The following is a 20,701-nucleotide window of genomic DNA, read 5'->3' on the forward strand; positions in this document are numbered from 1 at the left end:
GTCATTGACGAGTAAAACCCTACGCAAAGCAACCCTACTCAACATTTCAAAAACCTGCTTTAAAAGCTTTAAAAAGCTGTCAAAAACCTGAGGTCTGCGTCTTCATAACAAAGCTAAACATTCGTAATAGCGCAATTTTTATATGAATGCTCACAGATCATCAATTACGTTTTTTTTAAACCGGATATCGAATAGTAATGCCCATAAAAATTTGTTCCCAAAAGCACCAAAAAAGTCAATATAATCGAAAAACTTTGTATAACTTTCCTCGAAATGCGTGGTTTTGATACATATAAATCTTACACTGATATATCTGCTCTCTAATTTTGTTTGCAATATACAGCAAGAAAAAACAATATGCTCTATGAAAACCGGTTTCAAGACGATTGCTATAACTTTCAGTTGAACTGAGGTGAGCTGAAAAACATTTGCGTCGATTGTATTCACGGGAAAACTTTTTGAGAACTATTCGGTAGCAAATATTTTGTGGATATTGTCCAGAGATAATTTGTGGGGAGTTTTTGTCTGGGATTATTTGTCCCAACCCCTAAAAAACAGTAGGCAGTCATTTATTACTATGTATTCAGTTCAGATGTAATTACAAGTGTGCTGTTTTATTTAGTAGTGATACATTTAAAAGCAATAATCCAAAACTTTCACAGGATTTATACGCAGATAAATAGAAGAGGGTTCCGTTGTTGGGGAAAATTAATATTTTTTGACATACCACATACATCATTGATACAATTTAATATCTGATAGATACATTATAGGCTATAGATTCTAGACCATGATGAACATTCTTTGAAGAATAACTTTTTTACTTAAAATTGATAATAAAAAAGTTCCCCATATGTTAATTTCAGTAGACACGCTGCATTAATATAGATGAGAATAAAATATGATTTCATTATTAATTTGTCCTTAAAAAAAAGATGTACATCGCTAAAGAACACATCCAACTTATTTTTTTAAGTATCTTTATTGCAACTCAAATTCTTCCCTAGAGGGAAAGCTCAGGGAATATCTTGGTTAATGATCTGATTAGATTTTATCGTGATCTGATTATGTTTTAAATTTAATTTGTAATTCTTTATAAGCTGTTCTTTCGATATTATTTCGCATTTAATTAAAATACCCCAATTAAATCTAAAGGAAGGAGTTGTAGGAAGAGCAAAGGCTTTAATTTGGGATAATGAAGTAATCTTGAAGGTAAACCATGCTTTACATTCAAATAATTAATTTGCATATTTTGAGAATCATTTATGTTCCATATTATTTTAGCATAATGTTTTTCTAAAAGCATATGCTTAACAATACCTTTGTTGAAAATAACTGTAATATTTTTTTATTAAAGCTTTTTTTCTGGCTTTAGAACTTAGCTGTCTAGCCAGATACATGTTGAGAAATAGTAAAAGAAAAAATTATATATACCTAAGAGCACAGCAGGCCTCAGACACCCATAGCTGGAAAATTTTCAACTGTGTTTATCTACTTAACTCTGTTCAGGACAGACGTCTTCCTATTTAAAATGCCTACTCTTTGTAGATCCTCTTTGGCTGCTTACAGCTACTTTTTACGCGCTCGACCCCTTTTTCTTCTTCTCTCACCGCTTAATAATATACTCGTCTCCCATCTGTCACCTGATATCCTTTCCACATGTTTCAGCCAGCGATGTCTTCTAGTTTTAACCATATAGCTGATTACTGGCTTTTCAAACAGTTCTTGAACTTCCGCATTCGTCCGTCTTCTCCATTCGTTCTGTACCACTTTCACACCATCGAAAATCTTCCTCAGCTCGCTCCATTCCCATCTTTTCAATGCATCTTCTTCTTTCTTATTCAGAACCCAACATTTACTACTATACAGTACTGCAGGTTGTATCACCGTACCACAGTATAAACAGGGACAGTAGAACCACCCTCCGAAAAATTGAAAGTAAAATCTGTAGTCGCGCATGGCGACCGCGCAATGTTGGCAGTCGCTTTTGCCCCACTCTCGCATTGCTATTCGCATAGAAACGTACGGATTTTAACAGGGAAAACCCGCATCCACCACTGGTGAATTACCAATTGCGTACTGCCGGTATTACTTCCTGAGATCAAAGAGCCGACAGAAGAGTGATTTTACTGTGGAAGCTCTATATACTGTGACGTACTATATAACCGCCATTTTGCTGCTTTTGAGATATGACTATTTTTAAAAGTTTGATCAATACTCCAACCGCTCGACTTGCCTTCGCAATTCTTTTTTCAATTTCTGGAACTTCATCTCCTTTCTTCGTTACAGTCACCTCTAGGTATTCAAATTCTTTTACTTTCTTGAAACAATATTCTTTTCCATCGTTTTCGATTTTCAAAAGCTGTTCTTCATTCAGTGTATCTCCTACTTCCAAAAATTTTGATTTGTGTTCGTTTATAGTCAGACCATGTTGCCAAGCTTTTCGTTTAAAAAGAATAAATAATATCTTAGCAGTTCTCTTTGTGTTCTTGTTGCCAATACTATGAAGTCTGAATAAGTAAGTAACTGAGTCCTTCTATCGTGGATCGTACCTAACGTCATGATCCCGCTTTCCCCAAATATTTCCTCTAATAGACAATTGAAAAGGAAAGTTGACAGAGGGTTTCCCTGCTTGAAACCCCATTCGTACCTTGAACTTTTCTGAGAGGCTACCCTCCAGTGCTACTGGATTTTCTGTTTTCTTGTGTCATTTTCACCAGTTTGGCCAATTTGTCCGGTATCCCAATTAACCGAAGTGCATAATAAAGACGTTTCCTTACGACAGTATCATACGCCGCCTTGAAGTCTATAAACAGGAGCTTCATGTTTAGCTGTTGTTCGTAGTACAGAGTACAGAGTACAGAGTCTTTCCCACACTCGACTGCTTGTCCGAACTCCGCTATCGCGTGGTTCGGGTTAACGGCAGTCGCGTGCGAGAAAGTAGAGAACATCCATAAACTACGTCGTTGAAAAGGGGGACTTTGCTTATTACGACGGTATACGACAGGGGGGAGGGGGCCATGAGCGCAAATCCGACGTCGTTTGATGTTCACGAATATAAAAATATACCCTATTATAGAATTAAAAAGAATTAGTATATTACTTTTAACGCATACTTTTCATTTCGTTTTTATCACTCACATCCTTAATAATTATACTTGTAGATATTGATTTTATACTGTATGTTAGCATAAATTTTTTTGTAATGGGGGTACCCGTATATAAATAAATAGATAGATAAAATAAATAATATTGCGAGCAGTTTTGTACAGAATAACAAACAATAAAACATTGTTCTATGTCTTTAAACAAACGCTTCTATACAAAACAACGTCTGGAAGCAATAAATATTAAACTGTTCATATATTTACTGGATACTCTGTGTGAAACAATTCTACAAGAATGAATAGAAATGAAATATTCTATTCTATTTAGTCAGTACATTGTATTTATACCTCAACAAAAAAATGGCATTGAAATCAAAACAAAATAAGTATCAAGATTTATATAATGCAATTAAGAAAGTGTAGGAACTTCGATAAACGTGTCCCAATAAAGCTAATTAGTTGTATAGTGAATTGAGAGAAATAGCGGATATTAATGAGCTACATAGTAATACTGATTTGGATACATTCGTAAATAAACTTTGATAGCTAACTTTAAAAAAGCCAGAAATAACATGGAATTTAAAAAAAAAATCACTAAAAAGGGGGGTCATGAGTTGCAATTGCGACGTCGGTATGAGGGGGAGGGTCAATGTAAACGACGCTTTACGATGGAAGGGGGGGAGGGTATTAAAAACTCCAAATTTTTTACGACGTAGTTCCGAACGAATTAGGAAAATAACTATAGAATGTTACAAACAGTAAACAGTGAACAAAAGTTTCCACTCTTTTCAAATATTTAGTTTAAAGACAAAAGCGTCAAATATGGACAATATAGTATCCCATTAAATTATTAAATAAGAAGAATTCTACAAGTCACAATTTACATACGCGATTTATGAATTTATGAATTTTTAAATGGTGTTAAAGCACACTTACCCATGAAGTTTCGTCGGTTAGCAGATTCAAATTAGCGTTAGAACGGCGCGTTTCAATTTTCCTCTGCTCTTCATCTGGAAGCGACTGTGACACACTTTTGTGAATTCCCTCAGACGGAACATCCAATTCTGTTTTAATTTTCGTCTTCGGTTTATCTTTTTCGTAAGTGGTCTCGACGTTCTGGCGGACTTTTGCTACCGTCTGACCGTTTTGTAAAACTGGAAAAAATGTTAGGAATTAAAATGTTTCTAATTAAAGAAATAATTTTTTGTACAACTAAAAGGCAGATATCTCTCAGAGTCTCATCAGCGACATCTAAAATAAGACAAAAAAACGTTATTGTGAGAGATACAAAGTAGAAAAACCTCAACAAGAATTCAAAGCTGATGTATAATAAAAAAAATATATTATCGTTTTAGATTTATATAAAAAAAAGTGCTAGAAAAAAAAATCATTATGAGTAGTGAAAATTTCTAGCTTGAAATATGTACTTATTTGTCTATATTGTTTATATTGTTACGACAGTACTTTCAAATTGAACTTATATAAATTGATTCATTCAATTAAGCCAAAACATCACAAACCCTGGGCTACCAAAGGTATCCGCATATCTACCAAAAATATGCGCTCACTATTGTATATCAAGAAATTTGCTACCAACGTCTCTGTCACTCAATATATCACCAAGTACAGGGTAACCTAAAACTCATCAAATCAGCTAAAAAAGCCTACTATCAAAATCGTCTGGAAAGCTCTAAAAGTGTTGCAAAAGAAACTTGGTCCATAATAAACGATCTTCGAAATAGAACTCACGCAGTTCAAACATTTGCCCTTCCAGACCCGGAAAATCTAAACGAATACTTCGTTAATGTGAGTAAAAATATAACTTTTACTATTTTGCCACAAAAAGATCCCATTTCCTATCTCCCTAATTCAGGAGTGTTCTCGAATTCATTCTTTATAAGACCAATCGATATATCTCAACTGATCCAAACTATCAATAGTATCAAAAGCAAATCATCCTGTAGTACTGATATACTATCCATAAAAATCTTCTCAAATCTCACAGAAAATGTGTTGGAAATTCTCGTCTCACTAATTAATGATTCCTTTGAAAGAGGCAAATTCCCAGAGTGCCTAAAGATAGCCATTATTATTCCCCTTTATAAGGGTGGTGAAAAATCTAATGCTTGCAACTATAGACCTATTGCCTTACTACCGGTACTTTCAAAAATTATTGAGAGACTCATAAAAATCCGTCTTATGTCCTTCCTCATTGATAACAACATTTTATCCCAAAATCAGTTCGGCTTTTTAACTAATAAATGTACCAGTGATGCCATGTTTTCTGTGCTTCATGAGGTTTACCAAGCACTAAACAATAATCTTTATACTGCCACTGTTTTCTGTGACTATGCCAAAGCTTTTGATTGTGAAAATCACGACATTTTGATTAAAAAACTAAATTTCTATGGGATTCGAGGTATTTCTTTGAATTGGTTTCAATCTTACTTGAATAATAGGAAGCAATTAGTTAGAGCAAATTATACTGACTCTAGTCTCAAAAACATTGTATGTGGAGTACCACAAGGTTCAGTATTGGGTCCTCTAGTGTTCCTTATCTTTATAAATGACATCACTAACTTAAAAATCGATGGAAAATTTTTTCTTCTTGCTGATGATACCAGTATGACTTGGAGCAACTCAATTATTGCATCTCTTCATGCAACTAGAACTTCTGATTTGCTTACGATAAAAACCTGGTCTGACTCTAATTTACTCTCTTTTAACGTGGATAAGACAGTAGCATTATCCTATAAAAGTGCTCTTCAACCCCTGCTTGTTAATAACAGCCAGATCTCTACCGTTGATTCTGTAAAATTTCTTGGTATTTTTTTAGACAGCAAGCTCAAATGGTCCCTTCATATCGATTTGTTAAGTAAAAAACTCGCCTCAGCCTGCTATGCTATAAGATCTGTTTGATCTTTGATATGGTCTTCCTTTTTGGGGTTTTAGTACAGCTGCCAATTAGATGTTATTTTTAAATTATAAAAAAGAGCAATAAGGTATCTGTTTGGCCTCAGAAGAACAACATATTGCAGAAGTTACTTCAAAGATCACGGAATTTTAACCCTTACATCTTTATATATTTTAGAAACTGTTTGCTTAATTCGTAGACACATGCATGTCTTTCCAGCAAGGCCTCATGATGACTACTCCACCAGAAATTCAAATTTTGATGTCTATTTACCGATCCCGTCCTCTGAGTTAGTAAAGAAATCTATATTATATTCCGCAAAAAAACTATACAACCATCTTCCTTTACAACTCAAATCTGCAACATCTTTCCCCAAGTTCCGTAAAATGACAAAAGCTCATCTATCTAAAAGACCATATTATTCAGTACAAGAGTTTCTTAATGACTAACTAAGAAATTACAGTAATGTACAAGTAACCAAACTTATCTATATTTGGGTGTCACATGCAGCAGCTTAAACTTATTAGTTCCTATGTCTATAGTTTACTTTGTTGTATGTTCACTTTGCAATTTCTATAAATTGTTGCAATATATCGATTTTGTTTTTCTCTTTACTTTATTAACTTATATTTTGTATTTTTGTATTTTTTTTATATTGACGATTTATCAAATTTCAGAAAATTGTACTTGTTATTATTGTTAGATATTATTTATTTATTTTTTCTGACTTTATATTAAGCTTTGTCCATAAAATTTGTATAATTTTCAGTGACAATAAAGCATATTTCTATTTTATTCTATTCTATTCATGTTTGGAACTTCTATAGGCTAACATGAATAGAGGAATTATTATTATTATTATTATTGTCCCGGTTACTTAAAGCGTTCTTCGCCTTTCGTTTCCCAGTTTTCAGCTTCGTCGATCGTTCCATTAGCCAGGGTGAAGATTCCTTTCCCACAATGCCTTCTGAATGCCGCCTAGCCAGGATTGTTTCGGCCTTCCTCTCTTCTTTCTTTCCCTTGGCGTCTATTTTAGAATTTCTTTTGGCAGTCTGTCGTCGTCCATTCTTTCTACATGGCCATACCAAATCAGTCATCTCCTTTGAATTTCGTCTATGATGGTTGACTTGACTCCCATTATATTTCTGGTTTGGTCATTTTGTATTCTTTCAAGCCTTGATTTTCTAGCCGATCTTCTCCAGAAGTCCATTTCCAATGCAAGTAGGCGTCGTTCCAGGGATTGGGTAAGTTGCCATGTTTCGCATCCATAGAGCACTATACTTTTAAAGATGGAGTTAAAGATAAGATGTTTTCTATGATTAGACAGTTCTTTTGACCATAGCATCGGGTTTAGGCATCCAATCACCCTTTTTCCTTTCACGATCCTTTGCTCTATCTCTTTTTCGGTGCGCCCACTCTTGTTGATTGTTGTTCCCAAATATACATATTCGTCACAGTTCTTGATTGTCTCTTGTTCGTTAACTATTAGATCTTCCACTTCAGTCCCGACGCATAAGCATTGCGTTTTGATTCTATTTACAGAAAGGTCCCACTCTTCATATTATGTTTGAAATAACCGTCTCGTCATAATTTCTAAATCTTCCTTATACGCTGCTACTACGACTTGGTGATCCGCGAAATGTAGAGTATACAAAGTTGTATCATCGTCAAGTTGAATTCCCATCCCAGAACAAGATCATCTCCAGTGTTTTAGTGGTTCATTTAAATAGATCTTAAATAGTACTGGGCAGAGGCAGCAACCTTGTCGTTATCCTTTTGTTACTGGAAATTCTTCTGATAAGGTGTTGTTTAGTTTGAATTATGATGTGGCTTTATTGTATAGTTGTTTGACCGTGGCGATAATCGTGTTATTTAAGGCTATGGGTTCATAATTCGCAAATATTTTACGTGTATCCCTACTTTTTCTGTCTTTACACGGTAAATTACGTGTAGTAAAATTCACACTGGTATGGATATGTAAACATTACTAAAATGTCATTCTACTTGAAAATGTCATCATTAATTTAAAGAGATGGGTTTTGAATGTTCTTGGATAACTGTTATTTTTATAATTGCATATTATTAATTCAGTTAATAAATGTGATAATTTTTTCACTACCTATGTATTCAGTGATTGTAATAATTTATTTGTACAACAAAGACTAATACTCAATCGAGAAAAGAGGAAAAGTGTTAAAGTGATTTTTTAATAATATATTGTTATGGAACGCTTACAATTTTGAACATCTTTAACAACAAAATACTTGGATCACAGAATATATTATCCTGATGTATTCTCTGCTTGGATCTTCCACAAATAATACACAATAAATAACTTTTTATTAAGTTCACGTCTTAAATCAATTATTTATCAAATACACTATATATCAATAATATTTAATCAATAACTCAACATATTCCCGATGCAATGTCAAATATTTAAAATTGTCACTGATTGTCAGTGTCTGACTGACAATATATGCTGACAATATTATATTCGGCTGAGTGCGTTGTAAGACAAAGATAGATTTGGAAAATATTACCACGGTATTGTGTTCATTTTTTTCGAATCCTGAAAAAACCAATAAATATTTTTGAAAAATTTAAACGCAGAATGAAAGACTATATTATTACCGAGGGCCGAAAGTCCCTTAGAATAAATAAAAAGTTTATTTTGAATGATATATTTGAAATTAAAAATCACACTAAATTTTCTCTTAGTTTTTCACCCCTGTAACTTATTAAAATAAACATTATAGAAGTTCTCAGGGACTTTCGGCCCTCGCTAATAACGTAATCTTTCATTCTGCTTTTAAATTTTTCAAAAATACTTATTAGTTTTCTCAGGATTCGAAAAAAATGAATCCCCATTTGAATAGCATTGCAGCCGAAAATACGTACCGATCCTCTTAAGGAAGATAGTTCAAGAGACTACCACAGCTTTCTCACAGGAATCGTGTCATATGCTTTTGTGAGATCCACAAATAAAAGATGTATTTGCTGGCTTTTTGCAACTTTCTTTTCATTAAGTTGTGTTAGGGTAAATATGTGGTCTATGCAAGATCTTCCAGCTCTAAAACCTGTTTGCTGTTCAATTTCATGAGGTTCGTATTCTTGCTCAATCATGTTTTTAAGATTTTACCAAACAGCCTGCTAAAGGTACTAGTGACCGAGATACACCTGTAGTTTCCGCAGATATCTTTTGGAACTTTTTTGTGAATTGGAGTAATCCATGCTTCTTTCCAACTATTCGGGATCTCTTCCCCATTCAAGTATCTTGTGAATAGAACTTTAAGATACCTTATTAGTAGACTTAGGCAAATATGCAAATAAAAAAGTATGAAATATGCGCATAAATATGCAGTATTTTATGCAAATATATGCTGTATTTTATGCAAAATATGCATGAATAAAAATATTTACATTTTTTTATTTACAAAAATACTTACAATATTATAAATACATATCATATACAATTATTTTAACATATAAATATTATTTTGAATTGTGGTAACAATAGATTATCAAAAAATGATGTTCAAAATTTTCTTATAAAAACTTATGGCTTCTATCTGAATACATATATTTGTAAATAGAAAAACTTTTATCGACATCAACTGATTTAACTGGGGCATTTTTCAAATTTACTATAATAGATGGTTCTAAATTAAGTGGTTCGGAAAATGTCCCAGCTAGTACTTAAACCACTTCAGAAAGAACCTGGTAACCACTATTTTTTTCCATGGTTACTTTAAATTTTTGAAAAATTTCCTTTCCAATAGTACCTTTAACGTTTTGACACAATGACTCAAATTCTTTTATTAAAACTGTACTCTCTAACAATGATAATTTGGAGGATGCTAACTGAGTTATAGTTTTCTAGACAAAACTATAATTTGAGTTTATAAATGACAGTTGCTCTTGGAGGGTGTTATTTTGAATGGCTTGCTTGGCTTTTAATAAAGATTGGCAACTATCATCCGTTAAAAGGTGCGGCATCAGATAAAATAAGCAATAATTATTTATCATTAGGCACAGCAGCAGGAAGAAAAAAGTTTGCTAATGCTTCTTGTAGAAACCGTGATATTGTTAGAGCGTGGGTTTTTTCCACTTGCTTACAGACAATTAAATAAGATTTTGGAAAGGTTTCATGGCTAAGTACACCAATCAATAAGTGCACAATGTATCTTCCTGACGAGTAAGTGGTCTCGTCCACACATATGTAAAAGTAATTATTACCTATTTCGGCTTTTATGTTCTGGATTACTTGAGGAGTATAACAAATTGACATTATTTCTCTTTAGAGTTCGTTCACTGGGGATGTTTTGTTTGCAATATTTTTTTAAAAAAGAACTAAGTTTTCATTAGATAATTTTGAAAGCGGTATATTAGAAGATACTAATGCACGACACAAGTCTTCGTTAAAAGTTTCTTGTTCGGTTTGTTTTTTGGAACTTGACTGAAAGCACTTGGACACTGAAGGTTGATATTTTTCACCGGATGTGGTTTTTACTTTTTTAGCTAAATTTTTCGTGCTTCTGACATGCTGATCTCTTTGAAACTTTTTTTCAGATGAAATCTAAAAAAGAATATAAATATCCTATATAGTGGTACCCATTTTTAAAATCTAAGATTGTAGAAATAAACTAAAAATGAACCCTTTTTGCATAACAATTAAAATATTTAAATTAAATCAAATAAAAATCGGTGTAGTAAGTAATCTTGAAAATGTCAAGAAATGACTGTGCAAGAAAGAAGAACCTCCAAATATTTACAAGAGGCTCTTGGTCTTTTCTGTTTACATTTAAAGAAAAAATACTATGAGCATAAATTAAAAGCACTTAATTAATTAAGTCCAATATATGATATTATGTTTTTGTTTTTAGCAAAATTAAAGCAAACTATGCTATTGTTAGAAAAAAAAAATGTTAGCGGCCTTTCAGTAGACCATTGAATGATTTGAATTTTAAATAGGTATCCTATTTTCTATCGCAAGGAGTTTAAAAAATGCTTGAAAAAAAAATACATCGATTTATTGCGAACTAGCCTTGTGTCGGTACTTTTCTTAAACATAATCTCCAATTTTAAAATCTTTGTTTGTACCACCGCGCACCGTGTAAATTTTTAAAATAAAATAAAAAATAATACGTATGTACTTACGGTTTTGCCACAACATTAGCAATAAACTTTATCCATATCCATAGATAGCTCTTTGTAAGGTTTTATTTAAGTTGAAACATTGCTTATTTTCGGCATTTTCAAAGCACAATAATTATTCACAATTAGAAATACACGTTGTTTACGCCTCCAATTTTACAACAAAAGTGAAACCAAATGAAACTGACCGTCAAAATAAAAATTTTTACCTAGAGACATAAGCTGGCACACACAAACCCTAATTCCAGGACAAAACTATAAGCCGCTGTCTTTTCTTAGTTACTATACCAAGAATTTGAATACAAGTGATTATAAAACAAAATTAAATATTGTCATTTTCATGCTATCTGTAAGTTTGAATATAAAAATATATAGTTAACATCAAATTTTCAAATTATATGCACTTTATGCACACTTTTATAAAAATATGCAAAATTTGCCATTTTTGCATTTTTTATGCATTATATGCAAAATATGCAATTTGCATAGTTGCCTAAGTCTACTTATTAGTTTTGGTGTTCCGTGTTTTAGAAGTTCTGCTGGTATGTTCTCTGGCCCGGATGCTTTGTTGTTCTTCATGGACTTAAGTGCTTGTTTTATTTGTTCTTCTTCCACGTTTACATATTCGCCATGTACTCGTATTATACGTTGGGGTAAATCAGTGTTATAGATATCTCTGTCTTCATTTAGTTCCCTTGCGTAATGCTCCTTCCATGCATCTATCTGGATGGGTTGTATTCGACTTTTGTCAGATAGAAGAATTAAAGTATGGTTATCCAATCCCAAACGTAAAAAACGACTTTGTCTGAAATTTCAACGAAACTGGGAAGGCCGGTACACTGTTCTGCATAAAATAAACGATCTAATCTACCGCATCCTGTTTTCACCTAGAAGTAAACTCAAGGTAGTTTATATCGAGAGATTAGCCCTATACCATGAAACTGATCCACCCTGTTCGCTTCAACCAGTCCCCGATAGACCGGTTATTCAAGCGAATAACAATAGGTTTGTTCCAACACTACTGAAAACCGTCCATGTAACGATCACCGTCCTGCGCAGTACCATGGAACGTATTATTTCGTTCCCATGGAACCCACAGAAAATTAATTATATAGTAACGTGATCATTACATGACGGTTCTCAGTCGTGTTGGAACAAACTTTACAAAGGAGAGAGCAGTGTTACGACAGTTCTCTAAGATTGATCTTACATAGAAAAAGTCCCCTGACGAAAAAGAAGAAGTAGACAAGTACGAGAAGTAATCTAGTACAAGATATCATGGAATAACCAAGAAATGTCTAGTGACGTACGTCAGAAAATGTAGTTAAATATACAGTAATGGGCGCGCTAATAACCGACAAAATAACGCAAAAGGTAGAAAACATATTAAATTGTGAAATAAAAAGAAATGAAATTAGTTGAGGTGGGAGATTTAGCGATAAAATACTATAAACTCACATTATATTTATTGTTTCCCACCTTTAGACGTATCAGAGGAGTATTTCAACTAAAACTGTCACTGTGACAGTGGCAGTTGCCAAACTCATCCGATACGTCTAAAGGTGGGAAACAATAAGAAGAATGTTTTATAGGTATATATCCTGAAAATCCCTACCTCCACTAATTTCATTTTGTTTTATCTCACAACTTAATATTTTTTCCATCTTTTGCGTTATTTTGCCGGAAATTTTAGAAAAACAGTTTATTTGAAATTTTGCCATATAATCGACTTTTTCTTTAATTTTGGTTGCCTGTAAATCGGGGTCCTGGTGCTGAAATATTTTTAATAAAATTGTATATAGAAAATATCTATAGAAAAATGTTCTACGTAAAATTTAAAACAAAAAAGGTTCGATACATAATTGTCACAAAATCAACGGTTCCAAAGTTACGGAGGGTGAAATGTGGAGGTTTTCGATACTTTTTATATTTACCGATTTCTCCCCCCTTTCCCCCAAACCCGACGCTCAAAATGGTGTGACTTTTTTCTGAACATTATGTGGACCATATAGAACAATTTGGTGTTGGAGGATAACTTTCACTTTGGATGTCTGGGTTTTTGGTATGGTTATCCCATACATTGCCCAAAAAATATAAAAAGTATCGAAAACCTTGACTTTTCACCCTCCTTAACTCTGGAACCGTTGATTTTATAACAATTATGTATAGAAAATTTTTTGTGTTAAATTTCTTGTAGAACATTTTTGTATATAACATTGTTTACCCTAAAGCATAGTTTTAGAAATATTGACGAAAAACCTAAAAAAAACTACTAATTTACCGACTTCTTCCCCATCTCCCCCCAAAACCGGACGCTCAAAATGGTGTAACTTTTTACTTAACAATATGTGGACCATACAGAACAATTTGGTGTTAGAGAAAAACTTTTGCTTTGGATGTTTGGGTTAGGCCTTTTTTTGGACCAGTTATATTATACTACCTCCGTAACTTTGAAACCATTCATTTTAGAAAGATTATGCATAGGGCCTTTTTGATTTCAAATTTAATGTAGAACAATTTTGTATAAAGGGTTGTTCATGCTAAACCGCATAGTTTTAGAAATATTGAGGAATAACCTAAAAAACTACGAATTTACCGAATTCTCCCTCCTCTCCCCCTCAAACCCGACGCTCAAAATGGTGTGACTTTTTTCTGGACATTGTGTAGACCATATAGAACAATTTGGTGTTGAAGGATAACATTCACTTTGGATGTCTGGGTTATGCCATCTTTTGGATCAACTATACTACACTAATTATACTCCAGACAACCCTCTCCTGAAATACTTTTTGCATACCTTTTTGAATATTAGGATCCATAATATATAATGCCCAATAATTGCCACTTCGAATTTTAGAAGACGTTTCACAAGGTTGGTAATACTCAATGTTTTTAAAATATTGAGGAAAGCGGGGAGATGTTAATTAGACAAAATGTATTTAGCAATTTGATTTTATAAAAAAAAACGAAAGCTTTATTTCTGTTTGAGAATCACTCGTAATAATGTCTTGAAAAGAGATACTTTTTATAAACTATTAAGCAAACTATTTCTTAATAATTGTCCCTAACTTTTACATAATAGCTAGGTAATAATTCGAGAGATTTCTAACATATAAGTATTCTAAAAGTTTTGGCACAAAATATTTATCGTTTTTTTTAATTGAAAAATTCATTTAAGCGCTAACTACATAGTTATCATAAATTACAAATCAATACTAAACTATACTATACTATCGAATTATGTGAAGTGGACTATTCTGCTCTGCTAGACCCAAATTTCTTCGAATGTCTCTCATGAGGTCCTTGACGAAATTGAAGTCAGGTTTTCTGAGAGTTTTTTAAATTCGCCTCTTTAATTCGCAGCCTTCATAATAATCCCTCCTAGACGGTAAGCTCCTAAAATTCTTAATTATGCGAACCTGCCGAAGAGAACATTACCCTGAAATATTTTCCGTTATCTAAAATAATTGTTTTTTCATTAGCAAAGTGTACTCGTCTCAGTTGACCACAGCATCTTGGTATACGAAGGAGGTGCGCTTAAGAGTATTTGAGGCATTTACGTCTCCTTCGGTAATTAAGACCAGATTCTCCCACAGTTTCATCAATATCATACTCTTAGAAGATATGTATTGACGAGCCAATCTAATAGTTGACATTCCAACCTTGTTTTTTGCTCTTTTGTCGTTCACCTTTAGCAAACCAGTTCCTTTCATACTCAAAAAAGTAAATACAAATAAAATGAAAGTAAAGATGATTCATATTTGATTACAGGACAGGGCTTCTACTATGTGCTTATACGTATTTCGATAAAGCCTTAAGTAATAAGAATCAATAGATATTATTATGAATAAAGATATTAAAAAGTGCAGATTTTTAGTATATTTCACTGGTTGTTTTATCAATAAACTTTTATTCTCTTACACAAAACATCCTAATTGTAATTTTCTTTATAGATTTTTCCGATACTCTAATTAATTTAAGGTTGACTGAATGACTTACTTTCCTCCTTCGTTTCTGAATGCGATTGTTTTCGTCCATTCAGGTCCGTAAATTCCGTCGACTGGGATTTAATCAAATCCAGGGTCTTTCCCAGCTTACCTAAAAGAACAAAAACCAAATAACGCTTCCTAATCTTTATTGTTTTGTGAGTTTATACTCAGGATAATGGGAGTTTTATGTCGGTGGTAGCGGAAAATCTCCTTAATAAGAAAAATGCGATATAAAGCTCCCATTAACATTTAGATTTGGATTAAGAACTACATCATATTTGTGAGCTTTTATGGGATTACAAGAAAATTAAGTTAATGAAAGTTTGAAAAAGTTTTGTTGTTTATTTGGGTTTATATGACTGCGGACACTAAATCCATTCGCCAATTGAAAAAGTTAATAGGTAAAGTATTAGTATGTCATAAATATACATAATGGGACAAATACATATATTTATTTTTCTTGATATTTTTAAGCAACTTTATAATGGCCTTGTTATTGTTATCTTTTAAGCAAAAACTAAACTGATACCCCAAACTGTGGGTGAAAAAACTTTTTATAATTCAGGAATTTTTGAAGCCTATCAGGTGTTTTAATGGAGTTCTACTGAAATGTAACCAAATATTTTGTGTGCTTTTTTATTTATGACGTATTTCATTTGTTAAATTTGCAATTTTTATAGATTTTTAATTTTGCAACTTAGGATATTCATTTTAGAGGAAAACTTTTAAATAAAGGTTTCTTCTTTTAAATAAAGGAAGTAAATCAAAAAACCTACAATTTGAGCTATGACAAGTTTAATTTGGAAAATATGTTATTGCCAAACAATCTGCGAAAGGTCCAAAATTGCCAATTTTTGCAATTGCATTATTTGTTGTAACTTTTCTTTATTTTTTAAGGCTTTAAAATGATTATTTGTTAATTCCAAACATAAAAAAATTTGTAATGTTGTTCTGAAGCTATTTCTTTGTGGAATTTTTGTAACTAACTATTCTAATTGGGAAATAAGCCACAATGTAACTTGAAAAAATAATTTTATTACGTGACGTCCGCATCGGACGTCAAAATACAAAATATTAATAAATTAAACAAAAATGTTGTTGCTTAGTAAAAAATTCTTCTAATAATTTAATTTAATCTGACGTATTTATATCGGCAATTCAGACATATATATTATACATTTTAAAGCCAATATTTATGAGTTGCGTTCCTGGAACGACTTTAATGAAAGATAGTTCATTCGATTATATGTAATCGCATCTATTACGCATTTATTTACATCAGAATATGAAAATATATGTCTTTAGGAGAGTGGATCTAGGATTTACGATTTTTTTTCAAAAAGTTATATCCTTCGATATTTGACCCCTCGGGATAAACAATTTAAAATATCTATGCAAAAAATTTACCAATCGGAATTTACAATTTTTTGTAGGTTTGGAATTGTAAGATCTTCATTTTAAAGCCTTAAAAAAATTAACAATAAATAATGCAATTTCAAAAAACGGCCATTTTTTACCTTTCGCAGGCTGTATTGCAATAACAAATTAACGAAATTAAACTTGACATAGCTCAAATTGTAGATTTTTTAAATTTAGTACAACTATTTAAACGTTTTTCTCTAAAATGAATATCCTAAGCTGTAAAATTAAAAATCTGTAAAAATTGCAAATGTAACAAATGAAAACGTTATAAATAAAAAAGGGCACAAAATTTTGGGTTACAATTTAGTAAAAATTATTCCTGGCATCGTCCCTTACAACACCTGATAGGTTTCAAAAATTCCTGAATTATATCCTGAAATCGACCTATTTTTTACCCACGGCTTGGACTATAAACATATCTTATTATTTGTCTTTTTTAGGACTCCGTTTTATCCTAAATATGCTATCCTTTTACTTTTAATGGTGATTAAAAGTTTTTTTGTCTCTTCTCATGCTGTGCAACACCATTTAGTTCATAATGATATTTCGAATGTCACGAGTAAGATACCCAACAAGGCGGATCAACCAAATTACAGGGAAATGCAAAGCACCTATGCATGAGTTAAAATAAATCACCAGTCTTTTATAGACGGACAACATACGACATCACGATGGCTACCAATTTCCGTCCGTGGGACCAGGGACTGAAAATAGAGAGAGAGAGAGAAATGATGGGTCCATAGTACCAATTTTTAATAGTCTTATAAAAGTCTACATCTCAAAAGCTTCCAAATTAATTCTAATAGTCTTTTTATACAACAGGTCAGATTTTTTGCCCCATGTTTTAAAAGCTCAGCTTTATTTTCTTTAAATATTGTATTGTTTTGATGACTCCTTCCTGTGTTAAAGTGTTATCTTTCTCTCTTTTATCTTACAATCTTTCGAGCTGGATTTCTGTTTCTTGCAACCTCATTTAATTCCATATATTTAGTTTCTTCTCAAATGTTTTTCAAAATTTCCTTCTTTCTAATGTATGCATGTATCTTATTTAAAAATGGTTTTGATGAATTGATCGATTAAACTAATCAATCCATATTTAGGGATGGGAAAACCTACCGGTTATAACCTAAAACCGTTTTTTCCTCTGCAATAATCGGTTTTTCCGGTTGTTTTTTGTCCCGGTTATAACCGGTTTTTTTTTTATAAAATAATAACCGATGATAAACCGGATAAGCGGAAAAAATACTGAATTCAGAGAAAAAAATGGGAAAATTTTTCGCCCTGCGCCTAAATGAGAAATTTTAAGCTGACTGAAACCAATTTCACAACACTGATGACTGATTCCTATACTGATATGGATTCGAATGAAGTGTAACAAATTAAAGCGCAATGTAAATGTAACCTAATGGGTATTGGCTATGACTATAAAACCGAACACCGGTTTTTAGAATAACCGGTTTTTTGTATAATCGCCAGGTTAAACTGTAGGTAAAAAAAACCGGTATAACCGAAAACCGTTGTTTTGGCAACAACCGCCATCACTAATCCATATTCGACACAGTGTTTGTGCTTCTTGGTTTTTGGTAGTAGAACAAAGTTTGTTGGTAGCAATTCTCTAGGTATTTCGCCAGATGGGTGTTGTTAAAAATCATATTGAGTTTAAGCTGTCCTGATGTATGTTTATTCAGATCGATGTGATCTTTATCTATCACATGAGCTTTGTTTGATTTTGAGTTGTTTATAGCATATTAGTCCTCTGATTTTAATATCATTGGGTCCTTGAGTCCATGAAAAGATCTTCATATATTCAGTCCATGCTTCTTTAATTTCATCTGGGTCGTTAATATGTTTTATGGTTCTGTAAATAATTGTGGTTAGGTGTTCTCCTTGGTGATTTTCCATAGAGTTCTCTAACTTTTTTATGTGAGTTGTAATTAATGATCCTACACTGAAAAAAATATTGTACATAGTACCAATGAACGCCAATCATTGACTTTTTTTACATTGATTCAATGAAAATTTCGTTAATACTATAAACACGTAGTCATTAAGTAATGACCATATTCATTATTACAATGTAATTCTATCCATTAAAAAATAATGAATAGAATCATTAATCCAATGAATCTTTTTATCTATCCAATGACTTTTTTCATAATACTAATAATTTGTTCATTGTATATATGAAATTATACATCAGGATTATGCGGTTAAATTAATAAATATAAAACGTTGCACTAATGTACAGTGTTATTTAAATTACGAACTCGTTTATTGAATCAATATTTTCGTAACAGCAAATCAATGTTTTCGACTTTGATTAATAACTCGATACATTGCTTTAATGTAACGCAATCATTGTATGAATGTAATATACCTGAATCAATGATCAATTCATTGTAGCAATGATCTTGTACATAAACTGATACATTTTTAAAACTCTATAAGTGTTTTTATTGGTGTAAAAAATCACGTGACAACAGTTGCAGCCTTCTAGCAGACAGTCAGCCTGCAGACTCTGAGGAGCGGTGTTTGGCACTAGTGATTTGGTTGATTTTTCTAAGGTATGTATTTACATATATTTTTAACTGTATTTATAAATTATTTTGTTGGATTTTCTTGGATGGGACAGCAATTTCCAAAGAATTATCTCCTTTCTTCAGTGTGAAATTCATATCAAGGATAAAACAAATAAATTTTTATTTGAAAAGATTAATTACCCTTGAAGACATTACGGAATATAAGTACCTATTTCACTATTCAATCCTGCATATCCAGTATTAATTAATTTTTGTTCTCTGTTAAATTTTTTTAAAAGCTAATTCGACACATAGGTAAAAGAAAATAGGAACCATTTGAAAATATTTCTAAATGGTGTAATCTTATAAAAGATTAGTAAATTAAATCTTTAGGTGATTAAACCGTAAATAATTGAAAAATATTAAACTCTTGCAGTCGGTAGTATCTATCAAAGTAAAAATAAACATCTCAACATCTAGCAATTTTTTTCAGGATAAATTAAAATACTTCTATAAAAAAAGTGATACCCAAAAATACAACTATGTTCACTATTTAGATTTATTTTTTTATAATAATTATTATAATAAATTGTAGATGGCTGACATGCAGTTATTCTTTGGGTTCTACATCGATATTTTGTACGAACTAATAAAATATACCATCAGAGATTTTCAGTAATCATTCTTACATCGGGAATGCAAGAAGTCGAAGATCATATTAGATTTTTGAAATCAAATAAAAATGCCATTCAACCATTTGCTTTTTGTATGGGTGATGATAATTAATCCCAGAGAGATGTTGTATTTATGGAGATGTTATTGTAGATGTATTTATTTTCACGATATCAGGTATACATTTATAAAAAGTTGTTTGTGTTAATTAAAAATATATGTTTTTTTTTCTTTAAACTTATAGATAATACTTAACATTAGTTTGAGAATTGGCAAAAAATCGTTGCTTCAACCTATATTTGAAATATTTATGTAGATATTAAGTCGTCATTTTGTTTACTTATTAACTGTTTGTATGTTATATACAAATATACATGAAGATGCCATTCACTGAACCAAAAAAGTACGTAAATATAATGAAAAAAACATTGATTCAAAAACGGGGAGCATTAATTTTCGTCCAATGATCAGTATCGTTGGTCCAATGTAAGTGGATACATTAACTAATGCTCGAAAACATTAATTTTTATGAATTGGTACGTTGCGTTGGTTCAATGTACTTTCTAGTTAAGAATTAATGTACCGATCCATTGATTCAATGTACCGATCCATTGATTCAATGTACCGATACATTGATTCAATGTACCGATACATTGATTCTTAACAACTAGAAAGTACATTGAATGAACGTACTAATTCATAAAAATTAATGTTTTTGGGCATTAGTTAATGTATATACTTACATTGGACCAATGAAACTGATCTTTGGACGAAAATTAATGCTCCCCGTTTTTGAATCAATGTTTTTTCATTATATTTACGTACTTTTTTGGTTCAGTGTAGCTTATTTGTAATTCATCTATCCCAATATATGTTTCCGTCAGCCAATTTTTTCTAGCCATTTAAATCTACTTCCTTCAG

At 31.9% G+C, this 20,701-nt stretch overlaps 1 protein-coding gene across 7 annotated transcripts in view; it reads right to left on the bottom strand.

Moving 5' to 3' along the window:
- The window catches only part of LOC114336036 (uncharacterized), a 1,032,611-nt gene that overhangs the window by 617,397 nt on the left and 394,513 nt on the right, over window positions 1-20,701 (bottom strand). For all 7 annotated transcript variants that reach the window (XR_007696076.1, XR_007696075.1, XM_050642551.1 and 4 more), the window contains exons 5-6: window positions 15,178-15,276; window positions 4,044-4,261 (exon numbers count right to left, since the gene is read on the bottom strand). Coding sequence is in view for 5 of the 7 variants with exons in the window: in XM_050642551.1 (XP_050498508.1) it covers window positions 4,044-4,261; window positions 15,178-15,276 (317 nt within the window). In the remaining 2 variants the exon portion in view is untranslated. The remainder of the gene's footprint in view (window positions 1-4,043; window positions 4,262-15,177; window positions 15,277-20,701) is intronic.

This window comes from Diabrotica virgifera, chromosome 2, assembly GCF_917563875.1.
Source record: "Diabrotica virgifera virgifera chromosome 2, PGI_DIABVI_V3a".
NCBI classification, from domain to species: domain Eukaryota; kingdom Metazoa; phylum Arthropoda; class Insecta; order Coleoptera; family Chrysomelidae; genus Diabrotica; species Diabrotica virgifera.